At 46.3% G+C, this 21344-nt stretch overlaps 1 protein-coding gene across 1 annotated transcript in view; it reads right to left on the bottom strand.

The window, feature by feature from the left end:
* Positions 1 to 21133, bottom strand: part of edem1 (ER degradation enhancer, mannosidase alpha-like 1) — a 43800-nt gene extending 22667 nt beyond the window's left edge. Inside the window, exons 1-2 of the mRNA XM_038810759.1 lie at positions 20590 to 21133; positions 8306 to 8378 (exon numbers count right to left, since the gene is read on the bottom strand). Coding sequence (XP_038666687.1) covers positions 8306 to 8378; positions 20590 to 21077 — 561 coding nt within the window. The 5' untranslated portion in view covers positions 21078 to 21133. The remainder of the gene's footprint in view (positions 1 to 8305; positions 8379 to 20589) is intronic.
* Between the last annotated feature and the right edge of the window lie 211 nt (positions 21134 to 21344).

Here is a 21344-nt window from a genome sequence, read left to right as displayed (position 1 = left end):
CAAGCCATCGCACTTGCATCATTGGCCAGGTGGAAGGATATAGAGTATGGAGAGGGACCATAGGGCGTCCCTGTACGGCGGACAAGTTATTGCTATATATCACGGACCCTCGCTCCAATGTAGGGAAGGTAATGGAGGAGCTAAGAAAGTTTGGCTCCCTCTCAGGATATAGATTGAATGCGGGTAAGAGTAAGGTTTTTTCTTTGAACTCTCCGGGAAAGGGAACTGATCTGGTGGGGCTATCGTTTCGACTGGCCAGGACTAGTTTTAGGTACCTGGGAATAAGAGTTGCTCACGAATGGGCCGTATTACAGAAGTTGAACCTAGCCAATCTGGTAGAGGAAAAGACGACGGACTTGGAGGCGGAGAGTGCGCGTGCGAGACAGAGAGAACCAGCCAGAGACAGAGAGAACCAGCCAGAGACAGAGAGAACCAGCCAGAGACAGAGAGAACCAGCCAGAGACAGAGAGAACCAGCCAGAGACAGAGAGAACCAGCCAGAGACAGAGAGAACCAGCCAGAGACAGAGAGAACCAGCCAGAGACAGAGAGAACCAGCCAGAGACAGAGAGAACCAGCCAGAGACAGAGAGAACCAGCCAGAGACAGAGAGAACCAGCCAGAGACAGAGAGAACCAGCCAGAGACAGAGAGAACCAGCCAGAGACAGAGAGAACCAGCCAGAGACAGAGAGAACCAGCCAGAGACAGAGAGAACCAGCCAGAGACAGAGAGAACCAGCCAGAGACAGAGAGAACCAGCCAGAGACAGAGAGAACCAGCCAGAGGCAGAGAACACCAGCCAGAGAGAGAACCAGCCAGAATTTTCAAAGTGCCACTGACGGAGGCCTAACTCCAGATTTCCAGCCTGGATCTTCTGGAGAAGGCAGACATGCATTGGAGGGTAGAAGGGTAACCTTAAATTCCATACATTAACCATACAAACATTGCAACACTACAGGAATAAAGAGCGAAGGCGCAGGTGTTTAGAACATGACTGCAATGTGTCAATATTTCTCCAGATATAAAAATTAGATACGTCATAGAAAGCAGACCATGGAAAGCAATATTCCAATGAATTGCTTTTGCATTTTCCTGCATTTTGGCACTAACCTAATTTCAAACAGCTGTATCCATTACGTGCATCTATCTTTCTCACTTCACTTCCCTTAGTTCAGCCAATGCTATCAAATTCACTATGCTGTCAGTTCAACTTTCCACCATGGCAAATTGTAAAAATGTTTTCCCCAACTCCAGTAATTTGCCTTTGCTCCACATTCATAACTATCCGTACTAAAAATGTAACAATCTCAAGTCATAAATTTCAATTCACCCAACTTCCACAGCCTTTTGGAGGGAACAAGCTCCCGGCTACAGGGATTATGGAAATATTTGTTTCTTTAAAAAAAAGATGCCCGACCACTAAAGCGGAGTTTGCTGTAAAAACCCGATGTGCATTAGTCAAGCAAGTCTGTCTTACAGCTGACTCTGCAACGCTGTTTCAGCCTCTAAAAATGTAAATTATAAATTTTATGAATAAAGTACATCACCTGACTATTCAACATTGACATTGCATAACGTGCAAAACAACTTCGGTTTCTTCCAATATTGCATGTTACTTACATTTAAATAAGTCAATATTAACAATGCTCATACGTGCCAAACACATAGCCCAGTGGGTTTTACGACATTTCCAGCCCCTCTGTGCACTATGGCTGTAGGGTCAGGCAGTGGGCCCACTAAAGCTGGATCTTTACACCATTTCAAAATCAGTGCAGCCACAAATTTTGCATGTTATATAAAAATAACCTTAACCACACATCAATATTAAGAATCAAGCATTCATCACTGAATTTCTACACCATTTGAACAACCAGCTCAGCTCTATCACATGGCATTTGTAAGCAAACACCTGGATAACTGAAAATGTCAACTGCAAGAAACAAGATTGTAATTTTACCAAGTTAAATGGGAAAGCTCAGTTTTTTAGAAACTGCACAGTCTAGTTGAGAAATGCCATGTTGGGAAGTTCCAATGGTGCGAACACTGATATTCAAACAGTAAAACATTGGTTTATGGCTGCCATCATTTATCATCTAACTGCCTCAACATGCATCAGTCTTGTAATTTAAGTGATGACATCTTAAAATTACAATGGCAGTTAATTATAAAAATGATCTGATCATCACCTACAATCCAGGAAAAACTTGCTATTGAATCTGCATTTTTAAAAATAAATTTAGAGTACCCAATTCATTTATTCCAATTAATGAAAAATTTAGCGTTCCCAATCAACTTACCCTGCACATCTTTGGGTTGTGGGGGCGAGACCCACGCAAACACGGGGAGAATGTGCAAACTCCACACGGACAGTGACCCAGGGCCGGGATCGAACCTGCGACCTCGGCACTGTGAGGCAGCAGTGCTAACCACTGCACCACCGTGCTGTCCTGAATCTGCATACTTACACAACAAAACTCTACCCGAATGCTGCAGAATTCAAAGGAAACAAAGATGAGTATGTTCTATTCTCAACTACATTACGGAAGCAGCAGTTAGCACTCAAGCCTCATGGCGCCAAGACCCAGGTTCGATCCCGGCCCCAGGCCACTGTCAGTGTTGAGTTTGCACATTTTCCCCGTGTCTGCGAGACTCATCCCCACAATCAAAAGATGTGCAGGATAGGTGGACTGGCCATGCTAAAAATTGTCCCTTACCTGGAAAAATAAAAAACCGTAAATACATTATTGGCAATTTCCCACAGTAACAACAAAACGCAATGCTTGCATTTTTCATAACTTGAGTATAATTTACACGAAAGAAACCTTTTAACCAGCATCTCGTTCTAAATGAAGCTGCTCAAACTGAAGTCTACTAAACCACAAAAGAACCTTCTGTCAAAATACGGTTACTTCAGAATAAGTCCATGACTCCAATCAAAATTTCCAAAATCAGTTACCATTGCCATAGTATTAGGAACAATGTATAGCTTTTGAGTATAAAAAATATTTTGTATTAATATACTAAGAAAGATGAATCCTGGGTGTAGTTTCATTTAGTTTTTTTGTCGTCAGTTGGGTGCCAACATCTGGGGCCCTGTTTGTATACATGCATTTTTAGTGAGCTTTTACAACTGAAGTGAAGAGATGAGCTACCAAGGTGTTAGTAGTTCACTGTAGTAGAAAAACTTGAGCTGTTGAAAACAGGGATCCAGAGATATAGAAAAAGAGAAAAAGGCTTTACAGTCAGTGTGTGGCTACAAGAGTGCACAAGCAGAAAGTCAAACAGTCAAAAAACAATCCTGCAGACTGCAGCGGAACTGAGTTTAGGGAACTCATATGTTTGCTGTGAAGTTAAACTAATAGTGAGGCGAGTGTGTTTGCCTTGGGGAGAGATGAGGAGCAGCATCCAGTGAATGTTCAGAGGTCCATCAAGGAAAATTGTTTGAAACAGAACCACGCCAGCCTAAGCCTCAGCATTGAGACAGTGGCAAATCTTCACTGTTTTTTTGCATCTCGCAGAGTATTGCTGGGATAAAAAGAACAGCGAAAGGTTGATTTATTCTCTGGCTATTGTATTGAATTTCTTCTACCCTTTTGCCTAATGCAATACAGTTGATTTTTCTTGTGCAATAAACTTTTTATTCTAAGTGTTAAAAGTGCACTGGCACATTTCTAGTGAATATGTTCAGTAACTGTCCTCCACAATTTTGTAAAAAAAATTTTTTTTTTGGTCCACTAAACCAGGTTTCACTCTGGGATCAGACTTGACTGGTACGAGCTGGGATTGTAGCAACAGAAATAAGCTGTTTGCAGCTGTCAATGTGATAGACCAGCTTCTCTGGGCCCTTCCCCCATTTGGACTGCAGATCTGCACCTAGAGCATCTACACTGCTGCTGTGTCTGCCTGCTAAGTTTTAAAAGATACTGGTGCAATTTTAGTGAAGTTTGCATAACATATTAAATCTTTTATCATTGATCTTTACAGAATCTAATCTGGCAGCACCAGTTCTCCTACTTCCTACTTCTAAACCAGGAGTGCTCCGTGCTTTTTGCTCCCATGTAAACCCAGAGCTATACTCCCAGATGGTAAACTTGAAGTGCTTTCAGCACATCCAGGGAACACAACTACTTTTTAAAGCCAACACATCAAAATTGAATGACATATCCAATCCAACTGCTGGAAGAGTCCATCCAGGTGATTCAAGGTCAACTCTGGACTTTACCAGTCTGCCTCAGGGACCAGTATCCTCCTGGTACTTTGTCCATTTTTGTTTCCACTGTGAAGCCAACAAATTCAGTTTTGCAGAAGTCATGCAAAACTAGGTACGTGCAGCTGCGGGCATTAAGCAAGTTGCGCGTCGTATGATTCTAACTGCAGCTGACAGAACTACAAGTTTGCCACTAGCTCGTTACAAAGGATAAGTGCCGCCAAGTCATTTTTTCCTTACCACAAAAGGATAAACATCTTTGTGGCAATTCAGCAACAGTAGTGTAACTATACCCTATGATTTCATGGTTTTACACCTGTTTGGTGCTTAGAAGTTCTCAATTCTGACAGAGCACAACAAAATATCACAACTGCATTATTAATCACCAATAATCTACTTACATACTGTTTAATGTAAATTGGCAGGTGATCAGGGATTGCTACATGTGTGTTTGGGGAAGATTTGCACATGGTTGAATTTGTATAGGACTACAGTACTGTGGCCCCATATATACACACACATATATCTATAAAAACATATCACTTACACGGCTTTTCGTAACAATGATATCCAACTAGCACTCTCTGGGTGTATATTCTTATGTATTTTATTGGTATTCCACATCTGCACAGGTTTCTACACCTTAAATTGTATAGTCAAATCACGGAAAGTTGAAATTAATATCACCTATTTATATCAAACATTAGAACTTCGCTTTTGCAAGACCAGGACTTCAATTATTATTTCTCCACCTTTAAGCACTCCTGAGGTTCCTCCTCAACCTCTCCCTCCAAATACACAAAAACTTCAAAATCATTTCATCAAGACATTTTATTTCAAAGAAAACCTTATTTCCTGCAACATTACATTCACTCTGCACAAGGGAGACTATAGTAAATTTCAAAACAATTTATCAACTTTTAGCACAATATTACAGCATTTTTAATGTCAAGAATGGTAAATAAGGGATTCATTGTTACCCAATTAATATGCAGATAAATGGGATTGTGACATGACGACTCCAAAATAATTGTTAGTGTTTAATTGCAAGGATCAGGCAGCACGGTGGCACAGTGCCTCAGCGCCAGGGACGCGGATTCAATTCCGGACTTGGGTGACTGTCTGTGCGGAGTTTGTATATTCTCCCCGTGTCTGCCATGGGTTCCCTTTGGGGGCTCAGATTTCCTTCCACAGTCCAAAGATGTGCAGGTTAGGTGGGATTGCAGGGCTGGGCCTGGGTTGGGTTCTCCTTCACAGCAGTGGGCCAAATGGCTTCCTTCTGCATTATACACATTCTATGGATCTATGGAATTAGCTGTAAACCAAGATCTGCTGCAAGGCTGGCAATGTGACATGCAGTCAAGATCTAAAGCAATGCAGAATGAGGCATGGCGACAATAAAATCTTCATTTTAACACTTCATGACACTGCATATAATGCCACAATATATGTCAGTAAGTCATAAAAAGTGTCTCAAAAGATCCAAGTGTCATTGCCTCTACTGGAATACAAGAGACAAACAGAGAATACTATGAAAGCTTTAAATTGGACCTGTACCCTATGAGAAAGAATTTACTGCTAAGCTTATGCTGGGACTTCCAATGCCTCCGAGCTGGTCTATGAGACCAGCTGCAGAAATGAAGTGGTCAAGCAGGAAATTAAAATCAACTTGTACTCTTCATTATCAAAGTGGCCTTTACCTCATCAAGCACCAATTGTTACATGTAACATAGGAAAGCACACTTGTGGCACAATTCAATTGGCTAGACGTAAAAACACCAAGCACATCAGCAGTTATGAAAAGACTAACCTTTTGATGTAATAGTTTTTTGTTTAAACGGAGTTCTAGTTTGCTTAAAACACATGAACATTAAAAAAAGACAAACAGGAAACCACCTACTGGTAATACCAGTCTGTCTCAAATTTATGTCATTCCCCACAGCGCATACACTTCATCCACCACCGCATAACATCTAAGAGATACTGCATATCTTAATACTACTTAATATTTGCAATTAATGGAAATAGTGATAACTGAATCTAAAAACCAAAGGATTTCCTGTTAATTTGGACCATCTTAGCTGGAGCAGTTCAATCGACAGCAAACACCGTGAATCGGACTTTTACTTCACCCTAAAGATCATATCAATTCTCAGTTATAATACAAAGCTGATACACCTCGATGTATCTGGGGTATCTGATGCAATTATCTCTCAATGAAATTTAAGGACAGGGAAAAACAAGAGGGAAGAAAAAGGGAAAAAGAAAGATTGGATTAAGAGGGGCAGAAATGAAAATTAAGAAAAAAACAGAAGAGGACACTGTCACCCGTTAAGTTTGGATATTGTTGGATTGGCCCTTGAGATGGTAATGAGTAAATGGAAGGGTAGGTTTGTGAAATGCACAAACATTCATATTCTACAACCTAAAGTTATTTTCTGAAAGAAATCTAATTTATATGTGTGTGTCAAATCAGCTTTGCATCCTGAAAATGACTGCCTCCTGTCGCAAATAGGAATGTGGATGGCAAAGACTAGCACACAAATACTGCCAAGAAAGATTAAGTTTAAAAATTCTACGAACAAATCATCAGGTGCTGGAGAACGGAACAGCTATATTTCTTCTCTGTCTGAGCCTCCCAAGATTGAGTGACATGGCGTGACAGGTGTGATTTATGGCATGAACCTTCAGCCTTAAATGGCATGGAAACATTAATTCCCACGTGGTGCAAATCAAAATGACATTTTACACAACTTCAACAGAGCAGAGAAAGATTTTCATTTTGCGTGGCTAATGAGAGTGTTGCAAATCACTCGGTGGTTTCTGGGTTACTGGAACTCAAGATGCACCTCTTCTTCATTGCAAATTGCCGTTTTATCATACACTAGCTGGGTAGATTGGGATTGATTTCCTTGGGACAGGAAGGCCATGGGGGGGCACCTGATTGAGATGTACAAAATTATGAGGGACACAGATAGGGTAGATAGAAAGGAATGTTTCCCCTTAATAGAGGGATCAATAACCAGGGGGCAAAGATTTAAAACAGGAGCCAGAAGATTGTGAGGGGATTTGAGGAAAAATATTTTCTCGCAGAGGGTGGGTGGGGGGGGGGGGGGGGGGGGGGGGGGGGGGGGTCAATGGAGGCAGGAACCCTTATAACGTTTAAGCAGCATTTAGATGGGCACTTGAAAACCATTGCATACAAGGCTACAGACCAAGTGCTGGAAAATGGGATTAGGATAGGTGCTGGAGTAGACATGATGGGCCGACGGCCTCTTTCTGTGCTGTAAAATTCTATGACTATCATTACCGTTGAGACATGAACTCAAAATTGTTTACCACGACAATTTTTAGGTCAGTGTCAATTCTAACTGGAGACATTACTAGCCGACTATATGTTGGGCTATCAAACTCAGCTTTCCTTTGTTCAGAATTTCATGATCACAGAGAAACAGAGTATGATCCGCATCATCTTATTTAATGATCAAATATTGTGACACCAGGGATATAGAACATAGAACAGTACAGCACAGAACAGGCCCTTCGGCCCTCAATGTTGTGCCGAGCCATGATCACCCTACTCAAACCCACGTATCCACCCTATACCCGTAACCCAACAACCCCCCCTTAACCTTACTTTTATTAGGACACTACGGGCAATTTAGCATGGCCAATCCACCTAACCCGCACATCTTTGGACTGTGGGGGGAAACCGGAGCACCCGGAGGAAACCCACGCACACAGGGGGAGGACGTGCAGACTCCACACAGACAGTGACCCAGCCGGGAATCGAAACTGGGACCCTGGAGCTGTGAAGCATTTATGCTAACCACCATGCTACCCTGCTGCCCTTAATGTGCAATGGATATGTGCAACCAGAACTAAAAGTCAGAAGATGAAAAAAATCAGGATAATACAATGAATTTCAGAAGATTCAAATCCAAATCAGAAGATACAAACTTCCAAATTACCCCATGTAGCTAAAACAGGTTATAAAAGATCTTTCTACACAAAAGAAGTACAAGGCTCCAAAAGTGAACTCACAATAAAAGAATGTAAATTCCCACCGAGCAAAGCAGTTACTCAACATCTGTTACTCACCACTAGTGTATCAAGTGCATCGATCAGTGTTAAAGAATAATTCCCAAGGACATCATTAATGTTTATGTTTGAACTAGAAGGAAAACAAAATCAATTATCTGTTCCAAAAGCAAAATTAACCCAATTTGTTTATGATTGGGATTAGGAATGGAGTTAGTCATCAATAAGTAAGAACTTCTGCCACAAACTTTGTGTTACTTGTGCGGGGTCTGGTACTGCAAACTAACTGAATGGAGCTCAAGCTCTATTACATGATTACATGAATACCATTTTTCAAAATCTAAATATACACTAGTGTCAGCACGAATACTTCAGGGGTGGGAGGAGGAGGAAGAAGTTAATTTTCTTTCATTAATAGTTACTATCAGACACCAAAGTCAGTACAGCAGAGCTCAACTAGACAATCAGCCATGATCTTATTGAATAGTGGACTACACCCCTAAGGGTAGAATGGCTTACGCCTCTATTTCCTATGGTTAAGATGAAATGCCTGAAACTATCATAATTGATGTTAAAAAGCATAATGAGTAGCTTTTTTGACAAGTATTCATACAAGGATCTGCATTGTAATTCAAATTAAGGAACTTGTGTATTTAGACACAAAAAAAATGGAGTGCCATGTATAACTGTGACGATACTCGAACCAAAAAGAGGACATGAAAATTAAGTTCCCATTTATAGAAATCACCCTAATTTACTGTATAAAATTCCACATAGAGCGCTGTTTGGGAGGGGGGGGGCATTTTTTAAACTTCCTTTTTTTAAAAAAATATATCTTTGGAGCCTATTTAAATCTATATTGTGCACACAGCTCCAAGCAGACTATTCAGAAGCTGCAATTAAGTCAAGTGATAACACTATTTCTGCAACATACCCTTAAACAATCTTGCAGAGATTTTCACCGTAGCTGTCTGAAACATTTCAGTTTTTTTTGGTAACACATGACAATATCAAATTAGGTTTTCAAAATACTCCATCTAGTCCATGGCCATGATTATGCTCTAGCTACATTCCAGCTTTAAATGGGTTTAAGAAGTGAAATCAGTAAATGGTGCACAGATACTGAAAAGCAAAAAGATGCAGCTGCTGGAAATTTTAAACAAGCACAGAAAATTCCAGAACCATGAAGAAATTCAGACAGCTTCTGTGGAAAAAAACAAATTAGTTAAACAAGACAGGTGTGCATAATGTCAAAATGCTGTTTTGTTTAAGGGTCCAGACTTGAAATATTGACTCATTCATTATCTCCACAGATGCTGCCTAATCTGAATATTTCCATCATTTCCTATTTTTGTTATGCATCAAACTGCTGTAATGGCTGCTGCACCTCTAAAACACTTGCATTATTTTCTGATCCATGGTGACATGCACCATCAAGGAAATCAGGGATGCTCCACAGCCTTTTTGCCAAAGAACACATGATTCTATGAAATTCAATCTGCAGTTTGTTGTTAGACAGAAACAGTTACCAGAGAAGTGTTCAAAGTCATATTTATATTTTTAAATAGACATTCACCGATCCAGAAACATTTGATAACATTTTGCAAATCAGCAATAGTTGTGCTTAATGGAGAGAACTGAATGAAGTCGTAAATCAAAATAAATGTGGGGCCCCTGTACTTGAAGCGTAGAAGACTGCAGGTACAGACAGTAATGGGACGTTGGTCTTTGTTGCAAGGGGTGTGGAATATATAAGTAGGAAAGTCTTGTTATAATAACACTGGTAAAACTACATGTATAGAGTAATATGCACAGTTTTGGTCTCCTTACTTGAGGGATGTCCTTGCATTGGATTTAATTAAGAAAAGGCTCACTAGGCTTAGTCTTGGGATGAAGGTGCTGTTTTACGAGGGAAGGCTGACAGGTTGGGTCCATATTCATTGGGGTTAAGAACAAGAGACGATATTATTGAAATGTAAGATTCTGAAGAGGTTTGACAGGGTAGTTGTCGAGAGGATGGGGAAACTCCAGAATTAGAAAACAAAGTTTCAAAACTAGGATTGCCCCATTGGAGACGGAGATGAAGGATTTCTGCAGGCCATTTATTCACAGGGAGCAGTGGAGGCTGGGTCATTGAATGTATTCAAGGTTAGGTTAGACAGATATTTTTTTGATAAACAATGTTGTTGAGGCATTTTGGCGGCGGCGGCGACAACAGTAAAAACAACACAAAACAATCAGCTCCCCTCCTACAAGGACCCACCTAACTACTCCCTAATCCACGTTGCCCTAACACTGCCCCCCGCCACTGACGATTAATTTTCCGTGAAGATGTCGATAAATGGTTGCCACTTCCGGGCAAACCCTGACAGTGACCCTTTCACAGCGAACTTAATTTTCTCCAAACCGAGAAAGCTGGCCATATCCGATAGCCAGGCCTCCGACTTCGGGGGCTTTAAGTCCCTCCATGCCAGCAGAATTCGTCGCCGGGCTACCAGGGAAGCAAAGGCCAAAATGTCAGCCTCTCTCTCCTCCTGGACTCCCAGGTCCTCCGAAACCCCACAAATTGCCACCTCTGGACTCATCACCACCCTTGTTTTCAGTACCCGGGACATGACATCCGCGAATCCATGCCAGTACCCAGAGTTTTGAACATGCCCAGAACATGCGGACATGATTCGCTGGTCCTCCCGCACATCTGGCGCACCTGTCCTCCAGTCCAAAGAATTTACTCATCCGAGCCACTGTCATGTGGGCCCAGTGGGCGACCTTGAATTGGATCAGGCTGAGACTAGCGCATGTTGTAACCCTGCTCAACGCCTCCGCCCATAAGCCCTCTTCTATCTCACCTTCTTCCTCTTCGCACTTAAGCTTCAGCTCCATAGTCTGCGTCTCCTCTGCCCGCACAAGTTCTTTGTATATGTGAGACCTTCCCCTCCCCCACCCATCCACTAAACACTATCCTGTCCTGGATCCCCCTAAGTGGCAGGCGTGGGAAGGATGGAATCTGTCGGCGTAGAAAGTCCTGCACCTGCAAGTACCTGAAATCATCCCCTCTCACCAGCCCAAATTTCTCCTCTACCGCCCTCGTGCTCGGGAAGCTCCCTTCCAAGAACAGATCCCCCGTCCTCTCAATCCCAGCCCTCCGCCATGTTCGGAACCCACCGTCCATATTCCCCGGGGCAAACGGTGATTGTCACAAATTGGGGACCAAACTAATGCCTGGTACAAAAGCCCTCCCCGAACCCAAATCGTCCCAGCACCTCCCATAAATAGTCCCCCTCAACCTGGTCGAAAGTCTTCTCGGCACCCATTGCCAAAACTACCTCCCTACTCTCCAGGGGCATCATGATCACATTCAGCAGACGTCTTAGGTTGGCCACCAACTGCCTGCCCTTGACGAACCCAGTTTGATCTTCCATAATAACGTCCGGCACACAGTCCTCAATCCTAGCAGCCAAGAGCTTGGCCAGTATTTTTACATCTACATTGAGCAGAGAGATCGGCCTACAGAACCCACATGCCTCCGGGTCTTCATCCCGCTTCAATATCAGGCAGGTGGTGGCCTGTGACATCGTCGGGGGTAAAACCCCTCTGTCTCTTGCCTCATTAAAAACCCTAACCAGCACCGGCCCCACTATCTCAGAGAACTTTTTATAAAACTCCACCGGATACCCATCCGGCCCCAGGGCTTTACCCGATTGCATGGTCCTTCAGCCCCCTAATATTTCTTTGGTTCTAAACGGGGCCCCCAGCCTGTCTACCAACCCCTTACCCACTTTTGGGAAGGTCAGTCCATCCAGAAAGTGTCTCATCCCCTGCGGCCCCGCAGGGGGTTCCGAGGTGAAAAGCTGACTATGGAAGTCCCTGAACACCTTGTTCAGCCCTGCCAGGTCCCCTACCAAGTTTCCCCCGCCGTCTACTACCTTCCCTATTTCCCTGGCTGCCTCCCTCTTCCTCAGTTGCTGTGCCAGCATTCTACTGGCTTTCTCCCCAAGCTCATAAAATCGCACCCCTCACCTTCCTAAGCTGCACCACAGCCTTACCTGTGGACAACACCCCAAACTCAAGTCTGTAGCCTCCGTCGTTCCCTTAAAAGATCTACCCTCGGGGTCTCCGCATATCTCCTGTCTATCTGTAAAATCTCCTTCACCAGTCGGTCTGTTTCTGCCCTGTCCCCCCTGTCCCCATGTGCTTGAATCGAGATCAGCTCCTCTCACCACTGCCTTCAGCGCCTCCAAGAGCACCGCAGCCGAGACTTCTCATGTCATTGACCTGCAGGCAGTTTTTCATACATTTCCTCACCCTCTCACACACCGCCTCGTCCGCCAACAGACCGACCTCTAGCCTCCATTGAGGGCGCTGAAATGAATGAAAAATCGCTTATTGTCACGAGTAGGCTTCAATGAAGTCACTGTGAAAAGCCCCTAGTCGCCACATTCCGGCGCCTGTCAAGGAGGCTGGTACGGGAATCGAACCGTGCTGCTGGCCTGCTTGAAAAGCCAGCGATTTAGCCCAGTGAGCTAAACCAGCCATTGAAGCTTTCCTTACAGACCTGCAGATCAATCCAGTGTGGAGCATGGTCCGAAATAGCGATTGCCAGCAAATAGAACATAGAACAGTACAGCACAGAACAGGCCCTTCGGCCCTCAATGTTGTGCCGAGCCATGATCACCCCACTCAAACCCACGTATCCACCCTATACCCATAACCCAACAACCCCCCCCCCCTTAACCTTACTTTTATTAGGACACTACGGGCAATTTAGCATGGCCAATCCACCTAACCTGCACATCTTTGGACTGTGGGAGGAAACCGGAGCACCCGGAGGAAACCCACGCACACAGGGGGAGGACGTGCAGACTCCACACAGACAGTGACCCAGCCGGGAATCGAACCTGGGACCCTGGAGCTGTGAAGCACTTATGCTAACCACCATGCTACCCTGCTGCCCCTGCTCATGATGAACAAAATCAATTCGGCAATACACCTTATGAACATGTGAATAGAACAAAAACTCCTTCCCCATCGGCGGACTAGCCCACCATGGGTCAACCCCCCCCCCCCCCCCCCGATTTGCTCCATGAACCCCCTTAGTTCTTTTGCCACTGCCTGCACCTTCCCGTTTTTGAACACGACCGGTCTAGGCCGGGGTCAAGGACTGTGTTAAAATCACCTCCCATAATCCAGAGTCCAGGTCAGGTATCTTCCCCAGCAGTCTCTTAATAAAATCAACATCATCCCAATTTGGGGCATATACATTGACCAAAACTAACCTTCATCCTCTCGAGCTTACCACTCACCGTGACAAATCTGCCTCCCCCATCCAAGATTGTGCTACCCACCTAGAATTGCACCCGTTTGTTAACAAAAATCACCCCCCCCCCCCCCCCCCCCCCCCCCGGTTTTAGCGTCCAGCCCAGAGTGGAAAACGTGGCTAATCTCCTTTCTTGGGGCCGCCCCTCCCCTGGCAGCCTCGACCTCTGACCTCCATGTTACCAATACCAAGTCCCTCCCTCGGCAGCAGATCAACCACCCCCCCCCCTTCTCCACCTACCCCCCCCCCCCCCCCCCCCCCCCCCCCAACAACACCCTGCAACCTAATCCCTGCCTTATACTAGCTATGTACACACCTCCCACCTGGCTTCCGTAGACCAACTCACCCAGCTAGTCTGGTGACTCCACTCCGGCACCAACAAGTCTCCCACCTATTGTTCCCTCTGACCCATCCCCCCCGCTCATCAACACCACTTCCCCAAGCCAGTCACCTTCGAGCAATTGCTCTGGAAAAAAAAAGGAACAAAGAAAACCCGACGCTAGTGCAAATCAAGAAATACAAAATAAGTACTAGGCACTTCCAACCACCCCGATCAGAACACAAAAAGCCCCCAGCACCAAATACCTTAACTTCCCTCTTTTCCAACGAAAACTCGAATACAGAAGAAAAAAAAACACGGCACAAGTAGTAACTTTTTAAACTTAAGTTCAAAAGTCCTCAGTTTGGCACCAGCCCTTCTCTCTTGGCGAAGTCCATCGCGTCCTAGAGTCTTCAAAGTAATGATGCCATCCCTCATGTGTGACCCAGAGGCGCGCCGGTTATAAAAGCCCAAACTTCACCTGCTTCTTAAACAGAATCTCTTACTTGCCTGTAGCCTGCCCTCCTTCTGGCCACCTCCATGCTCAGGTCCTGGTAGATGCGCAAGACATTGTTCCAACTGCAGCTCCGCGTGAGCTTGGCCCACTGAAGCACCCACTCCTTGTCCAGGGACCTGTGGAACCTGACCACCACTGCTCGGGGGGGGGGAAACTCGCGGCTGCCTCGGCAGCGCTCTGTGCGCCCGGTCCACCTCCAACGGGCGAAAAAAGACATCATTCCCCAACAGCTTCTGGAACATGTCTGCCACATACGCAGCAGCATCCTCTCCCTCAGCCCCCTCTGGGAGACCAACGATTCTCAAATTCTGCCAATGGGACCCATTTTCCAGGTCCTCCACCTTTACCAGAAGCCTTTTTTGTCGGTCTTTCAGCCTCCCCATCTCCACCTCTACCACCGTTTGGTGATCCTCCTGCTCCTCCAGCACCTTCCCCAGCTTCTGGACCGTCTGATCCTGGGCATCCAGCCTGTGCTCCAGGCGCTCGATTGATTTCTGGATCGGGTCTAAACTGTCCCGTTTCAGCATGGTGAAGCCCTCTTGGATGACCTTCAGCAGATGCTCCGTGGTTGGCTGGGCTGTCTGCACTGGGGTCTGGCCATCGGCCATATTGTCCTTAGCAGAAGCTTCTACACTGCCCTTGTTTGCCCACTTCTTCCAACTGTTTACAATTCTTTCTGCTTCTTAATTCCATACACCTATATCTGGAGTCAGTGCCCGAGTGCCTATGCCTTCAGATCCAGCGCTCGCAAGTACAAAAAAGTCTGACCGGACAAGAGCCACCAAATGTGCGACTTACTCCCTCATAGCCGCCACCAGAAGTCCCAGGTTAGACAGAGTTTTGATCTACAAAGGAATCAGAAGTTATCGGGACAGGTAGGAAAGTGGCAGTAAGGTAAGTGGAGTTAAATGGAGCAAACAGATCAGCCATAAAACTAAATTTGAATGGAATATTGAATGCCGAAGCCAGTTAATTGCCTACTTTTGCTCCTATTTCTTATGTTCTTAAAATCTTTCTTCTCCAATTTTGACAAAAAGTACATCAACCTTAAGTGTTAATGGTTCATTTCCACCATGACCGGAATGTTTCCACCATTTTACGTTATATTACATAGAAGTAGACCGTTTGGCCCATCGTGTCTGCTCCACCATTCAATGGGTGTATGACTGATCTGATCCTCAACTCCACTATGAGGCCTTATCCACATAATCCTTGATTCCCTTACTGATTAAAAATATGTTGATCTCAAGCCATAAACATTTTTCACAGCACGTTTTAGGCAGAGGAGAATGGTGTTGTCAATAATAATAATAATAATCTTTTGTCACAAGTATGAAGTTACTGTGAAAGCCCCTAGTCGCCACATTCCAACACCTGATCGGGTACACAGAGGGAGAATTCAGAATTCTCAGCCGGTACAGAAATTGAACCTGCGCTGCTGGCCTTGTTCTGCATTACAAACCAGCTGTCTAGCCCACTTTAAACACTGTTTAACAGCCACATCAGCAAAAACAACTGAAAACGGTCTCTGCATCTTGTTCTGTTTCGCTAACTGTGAACAGCTGTTAGATCTGGTACGGGCCAGGTTTCAGAGAACCTCAAAGTGTATCATGGATTTCACCTGACCCACAACTTTTAATAGATTGTGGTATGGGGAGGACACAGCCCAATCTACAGGCGTTGTACAGCAGAAATGGAAAAGCATTTTTTAAAGCAAAACAATGTTTATTCTATGAACAAGTTAACCTTTTTAAAACAGTGAACATTTTAGCAACCATTAATTCAAATACAACCCCCATAGACTACAACACTAAGTAAACATTTAAGCTTTCCTTTTAACATCCATGCAACTTAAAAACAAAACCTTTATCAGAAGCACATCAGGTTAAAGTCACTACTGAAAACATTTATAATTCTGAATTCACCAAATGATCAAGAGATAGTCTTTTGATGGCAGAGACATCAACGGTACATCTGCTTGGTCTGTCTTCAGCTCCAACACTGAAAACAAAACTAAAACACACTCTGCAGCAAACAGTCTAAAATGAAAGTAAAACGCTGAGACAGCCCAGCTCCACCTACTCTAACATCACTGCAGTAATAGACACTCATTTCTTAAAGGTACTCACTCCAGATATTTATATACACACTCATTTCTTAAAGGTACTCATGACAGATCAAATACCCATGTATGGGATGTTACAAAAAAGATTTTACCCTAATTTTGCTGATGATGGGGTAAAGACAGGAGTTACTTTTACAATGTAATTTGTTGAATACAATTTAAGTTCAACAAAATTAAATTTTCCTCTTTAATAAAAGCCAAAATTAAACAGATGTAATGCATGTTGAGCACCATTCACTACTCTTCAGGTAATGAAGCAGTCCATGTCCAATGCAAGAAGACCTGGACAATATTCAGGCTTGGGTTGACAAGTTACATTTGCGCCAAACAAGTGCCAGGCAATGACCTTCTCCTACAAAAGAGAATCTAACCATCACTCCTTAATATTCAATGGCATCAGCATCACTGAATCCCCTCAATCAACATTCTGGGAGTCACCATTGACGAGAAACTGAACAAGCAATATTAATACGGTGGCTACCAGAGCAGGCCAAAAGCAAGGAATCCTACGGCGAGTAACTCAACTCATGACCTCCCCAAAGCTTGTCCACCATCTACAAGTCAGGAGTGTAATGGAATACTCTCCACTTGTCTGGGTGAGTGCAGCTCCAATAACATTCAGGACAACGCAGCCCACTTGATTGCTAGCCCTTCCACAAATATTTAATCCCCCCAACAAACAGTGGCAGCCATGTGTACCATCTACAAGCTGCGCTGCAGTAACTTGCAAAGATTCCACAGCCAGCACTTCCAAACCCACGACCATCTAGAAGGACAAGAGCAGATACCTGGGAACCCCACCATCTGGAGGTTCCCCTCCAAATTACTCACCACCCGACTTGGAAATATATCCCCGTTCCTTCACTGTCGCTGCCTCCCTAACAGCACCGTGGGTGTACCTACAACTCAAACAGCAGCGGTTCAAGAAAGCAGCTCGCCACCACCTTCTGAAGGGCAGTTAGGGATGGGCAATAAATGCTGACTGAACCAGCGACACCCATATCCCGTAAATGAATATTTTAAAATGTATTAGTCGGAACACCTCAAATTTTAAGCCATATTCAATTAATTTGTGACATGCAATTTTTATCTTATATTTGCAAACACACTGAAAAACTAACATGTTTTCTATTGTAATTCTATTTTTATGTTGTTGCAATCAAAGGGAGAACTGATCTGTTTAACAATTAACAGAAAGCAGAAGGAGGCATCCACAGAAACAAGGACAAAGATGTTCAACAAAACAAATGTTTACTGTTGATTTCAGCTATCCAAAATACATGATTCCTTCACTTTTTTACAATTCGGACATGCCTAGGTTTTGCCAATCAGAAGAGCTGTGTAAAAATTATTTTTGAAGATCTGACATTTCTATATGTTAACACGCAAGGTTTTGACATGAAATAATTGCTATAAATCCTTGTTCACGCATCATCACTTTTGTAATGAGGTCATGTCTCCCGATTTACATTAGTAAACTGAACATAATGCGTGCGGTGGTTTTTCATTTGCCTGATTCAAGTCATGTGGCAAGTATCTGATGTGTTCACCCAAACAAAACTGAATGTTGGTTTTACTTACCACCAAAGAGACTACATCAGCACTAACTGCCTATTGAACTTTGGCGAAATAGAGTTTTGTTGCCGACAGCATAGTTAACAGGTTGTTGCGCATTTTCTACAAACCTACAGCTGAAATGAATTGCCAACCAACAGCTCTGGTATGAATTTCTGCTCTTCTGAAACCAAAGCTGGGTAAAGTGTTGGAAATACACAGCAGAAACATCAGTGTCCAAAAGAAGAAAAGGCAAGTTAATATCGAGGTGCAGTCCTGCCATACAACCCTCCTCCTTCAGACACCGATTCCTGACATTTTTCAGGATGAGTACTGTTATTAGCGTTAGTATGGGTGAAAAGATTTTCTGCCTCTGGCTATGAACTCAGTTCTTGCAAACGTCTTTTGACACAGATAGCAGGAAACATACAAGAATCATGAAACTTAATGACAAAATATCAAAAAGATAAAAAAGGATTGGGGTAAAAAAAATTCCCATTCCAATCAAGATGCAACTCACTGAAAAGTTTCAGCGAAAGTAAAAAGTTGCATCAATAGGTCGTAAATTCCACTGTCGAGGTGGAACAAGATCCAAAGTCACTCAACATCCACCCTCTTCACTATTTTGTCTCCTCATTCTCCACCCCGATTCCATCACCTTGCTCCTCTTTTATCTTCTACCCCTTGCCTTCCGTTTCCTCTCCGCTCATCTAACCCTCACACCCCACTCCGCGGTCCTCCTCACTTTGTCCCTTCTACCCTCTGCCCCTTCATTAGTCACCCCCTCCTCTGCCCTCATCCCCTTCATCCTCCTCCAGTCACTACCACCCTCCGTCCCCCACTACCCTCATCCCCTTCGTCGCCATCTTCCTCTCTGCCCACTGATCCTAATCCTGACCAACCCCTGCCTCTTACCCACTCCACCCTCTACACCTCACCCTAAACCTTTTCCACTCCTCACCCTAAATCCTCCCCACCCTTTTCCCCTCACCTAAACCCTCTCCACCCCTCGCTGCCCTCTGCCCCAAACCTTCTCCACCCCTTGCAATCCTCTGCCCCTCGCCCCAAACCCTCTCCAACCCTTGCCATCCTCTACCCCTCGCCCCAAACCCTCTCCACCCCTCGCTGTCCTCTGCCCCTCAAACCCTCTCCACCCCTCACTGTCCTCTGCCCCTCGCTCAAACCCTCTCCACCCCACACTGTTCTCTGCCCCTCGCCGTCCTCTGCTCCTCGCCCCAAACCCCCTCCATCACTCTGCCCCACGTCCCAAACCCTCTCCACCCCTCGCCGTCCTCTGCACAAAGCCCCAAGTCCTCTCCGTCCTCTGCACAACGCTCCAAGCCCTCTCCACCCCTCGCTGTCCTCTGCACCTCACCCCAAGCCCTCTCCACCCCTCGCCGTCCTCTGCACCTCACCCTAAACCCTCTCCACCCCTCGCCCAAACCCTCTCTGCCCCAAACCCCTCTGTCCTTTACATCTCACCCCAAACCCTCTCCAGCCCTCACCGTCCTCTGCCCCTAGTCCAAGCCCTCTCTACCCCTCGCCTCAAACCCTCTGTCCTCTGCCCCAACCCCTCGCCCTCTCCACCCCTCAGTCCTCTGTCCCTCGCCCCAACCCCTCACTGTCCTCTGCCCCTCGCCCCCAACCCCTCTCCAGCCCTCGCTGTCCTCTACCCCTCGTCCCAAACCCTCTCCACCCTTGCCATCCTCTGCCCCTCGCCCCAAACCCTCTCCACCCCTCGCTGTCCTCTGCCCCTCGCCCCAAACCCTCTCCACCCCTCACTGTCCTCTGCCCCTCGCCCCAAACCCTCTCCACCCCACACTGTTCTCTGCCCCTCGCCCCAAACCCTCTCCATCCCTCTGCCCCACGTCCCAAACCCTCTCCACCCCTCTCCGTCCTCTGCACAACGCTCCAAGCCCTCTCCACCCCTCGCTGTCCTCTGCACCTCACCCCAAGCCCTCTCCACCCCTCGCCGTCCTCTGCCCCTCGCCCAAACCCTCTCTGCCCCTCGCCCAAACGCTCTCTGCCCCAAACCCCTCTGTCCTTTGCATCTCACCCCAAACCCTCTCCAGCCCTCACCATCCTCTGCCCCTAGTCCAAGCTCAAGCCCTCTCTACCCCTCGCCTCAAACCCTCTGTCCTCTGCCCCTCGCCCCAACCCCTCGCTCTCCCCTGCCCCTCGCCCTCTCCACCCCTCAGTCCCTCGCCCCAAACCCTCACTGTCCTCTGCCCCTCGCCCCCAACCCCTCTCCAGCCCTCGCTGTCCTCTGCCCCTCGCCCCAAACCCTCTCCACCCCTCGCTGTCCTCTGCCCCTCGCCCCAAACCCTCTCCACCCCTCGCTGTCCTCTGCCCCTCGCCACCCCCGCTGTCCTCTGCTCCTAGCCCCAAACCCTCTCCACTACTCGCCGTTCTCTGCCCGTCACCCTAAATCTTCTCCATCCCTCACCTGCTCGATGCCCTCCGCCCTAACCCTTCTCCAACCCTCAACTGTTCCGCCCCCTCCTACACTCACGGATTGTCCCGGTCGGGCCCGCGACCCTGGCAGTCGATGGGGTTGAGTTCATCCTGTGGAAAGGCGTGCTCCATGTAGTTCTCGTAGCCGAAGTAGAACATTCGCAGGGCGGCCTCCTTCATGCGGCGGCGCTGCAGCTCGGGGAAGGCGCTGTACTTGCGGCTGTACTCGCCGAAACTGTCCAGGAAATTGTACCCGGGGCCGGGGCGGCTGGGCCCGGAGGGCGCGGGCGGTCGCCTCTTACACACCAGCGGCTCGCCGCCCGCCCTCTGCCGCTTGGCCCAGGTCTGGTCGAACCAGGACGGCTTCTTTGCAGCCCGGGCCTGGGCCGGAGCCTCGGCCTGTCGGACCACACTCAAGCCGAGCCGGAAGGGCATCAAGTTCTGATAGATTCCCAAACTGGGCCCGAAGCCGAAGAGGAGCCAGAGGGTGAGGTGGAGGCCCAGCCGCAGCAGCAGGAGGCCCAGCACTATCGAGCGCCATTGCATTCTAGGACTGGAGCCACCGCATCCCCTCACTGAGCCGAGAGAAGTCACCAGGGGGAGGGGGCGCGGGCCGGCCACCAACACCCGCCTCTTGCCGCCGCCCATTGGATAATCTTTCGACGTGCTGCCCGCTCATTGGTCCTTTTGCATGTCAGTCCCGCATTTAAGGCGTCACTAGAAAGGGCCACGCCCCCTACTTCTGACCAATGGGAATCCGCCCACAGGCCCCTCACGGACGAACCGGACCAATCGCCGGGCATCATATGACAC

The sequence above is a fragment of the Scyliorhinus canicula genome, chromosome 11, assembly GCF_902713615.1.
Source record: "Scyliorhinus canicula chromosome 11, sScyCan1.1, whole genome shotgun sequence".
NCBI classification, from domain to species: domain Eukaryota; kingdom Metazoa; phylum Chordata; class Chondrichthyes; order Carcharhiniformes; family Scyliorhinidae; genus Scyliorhinus; species Scyliorhinus canicula.
Note: the sequence above shows the minus strand (reverse complement) of the source record. Positions and strands in the feature narration are given on the sequence as shown.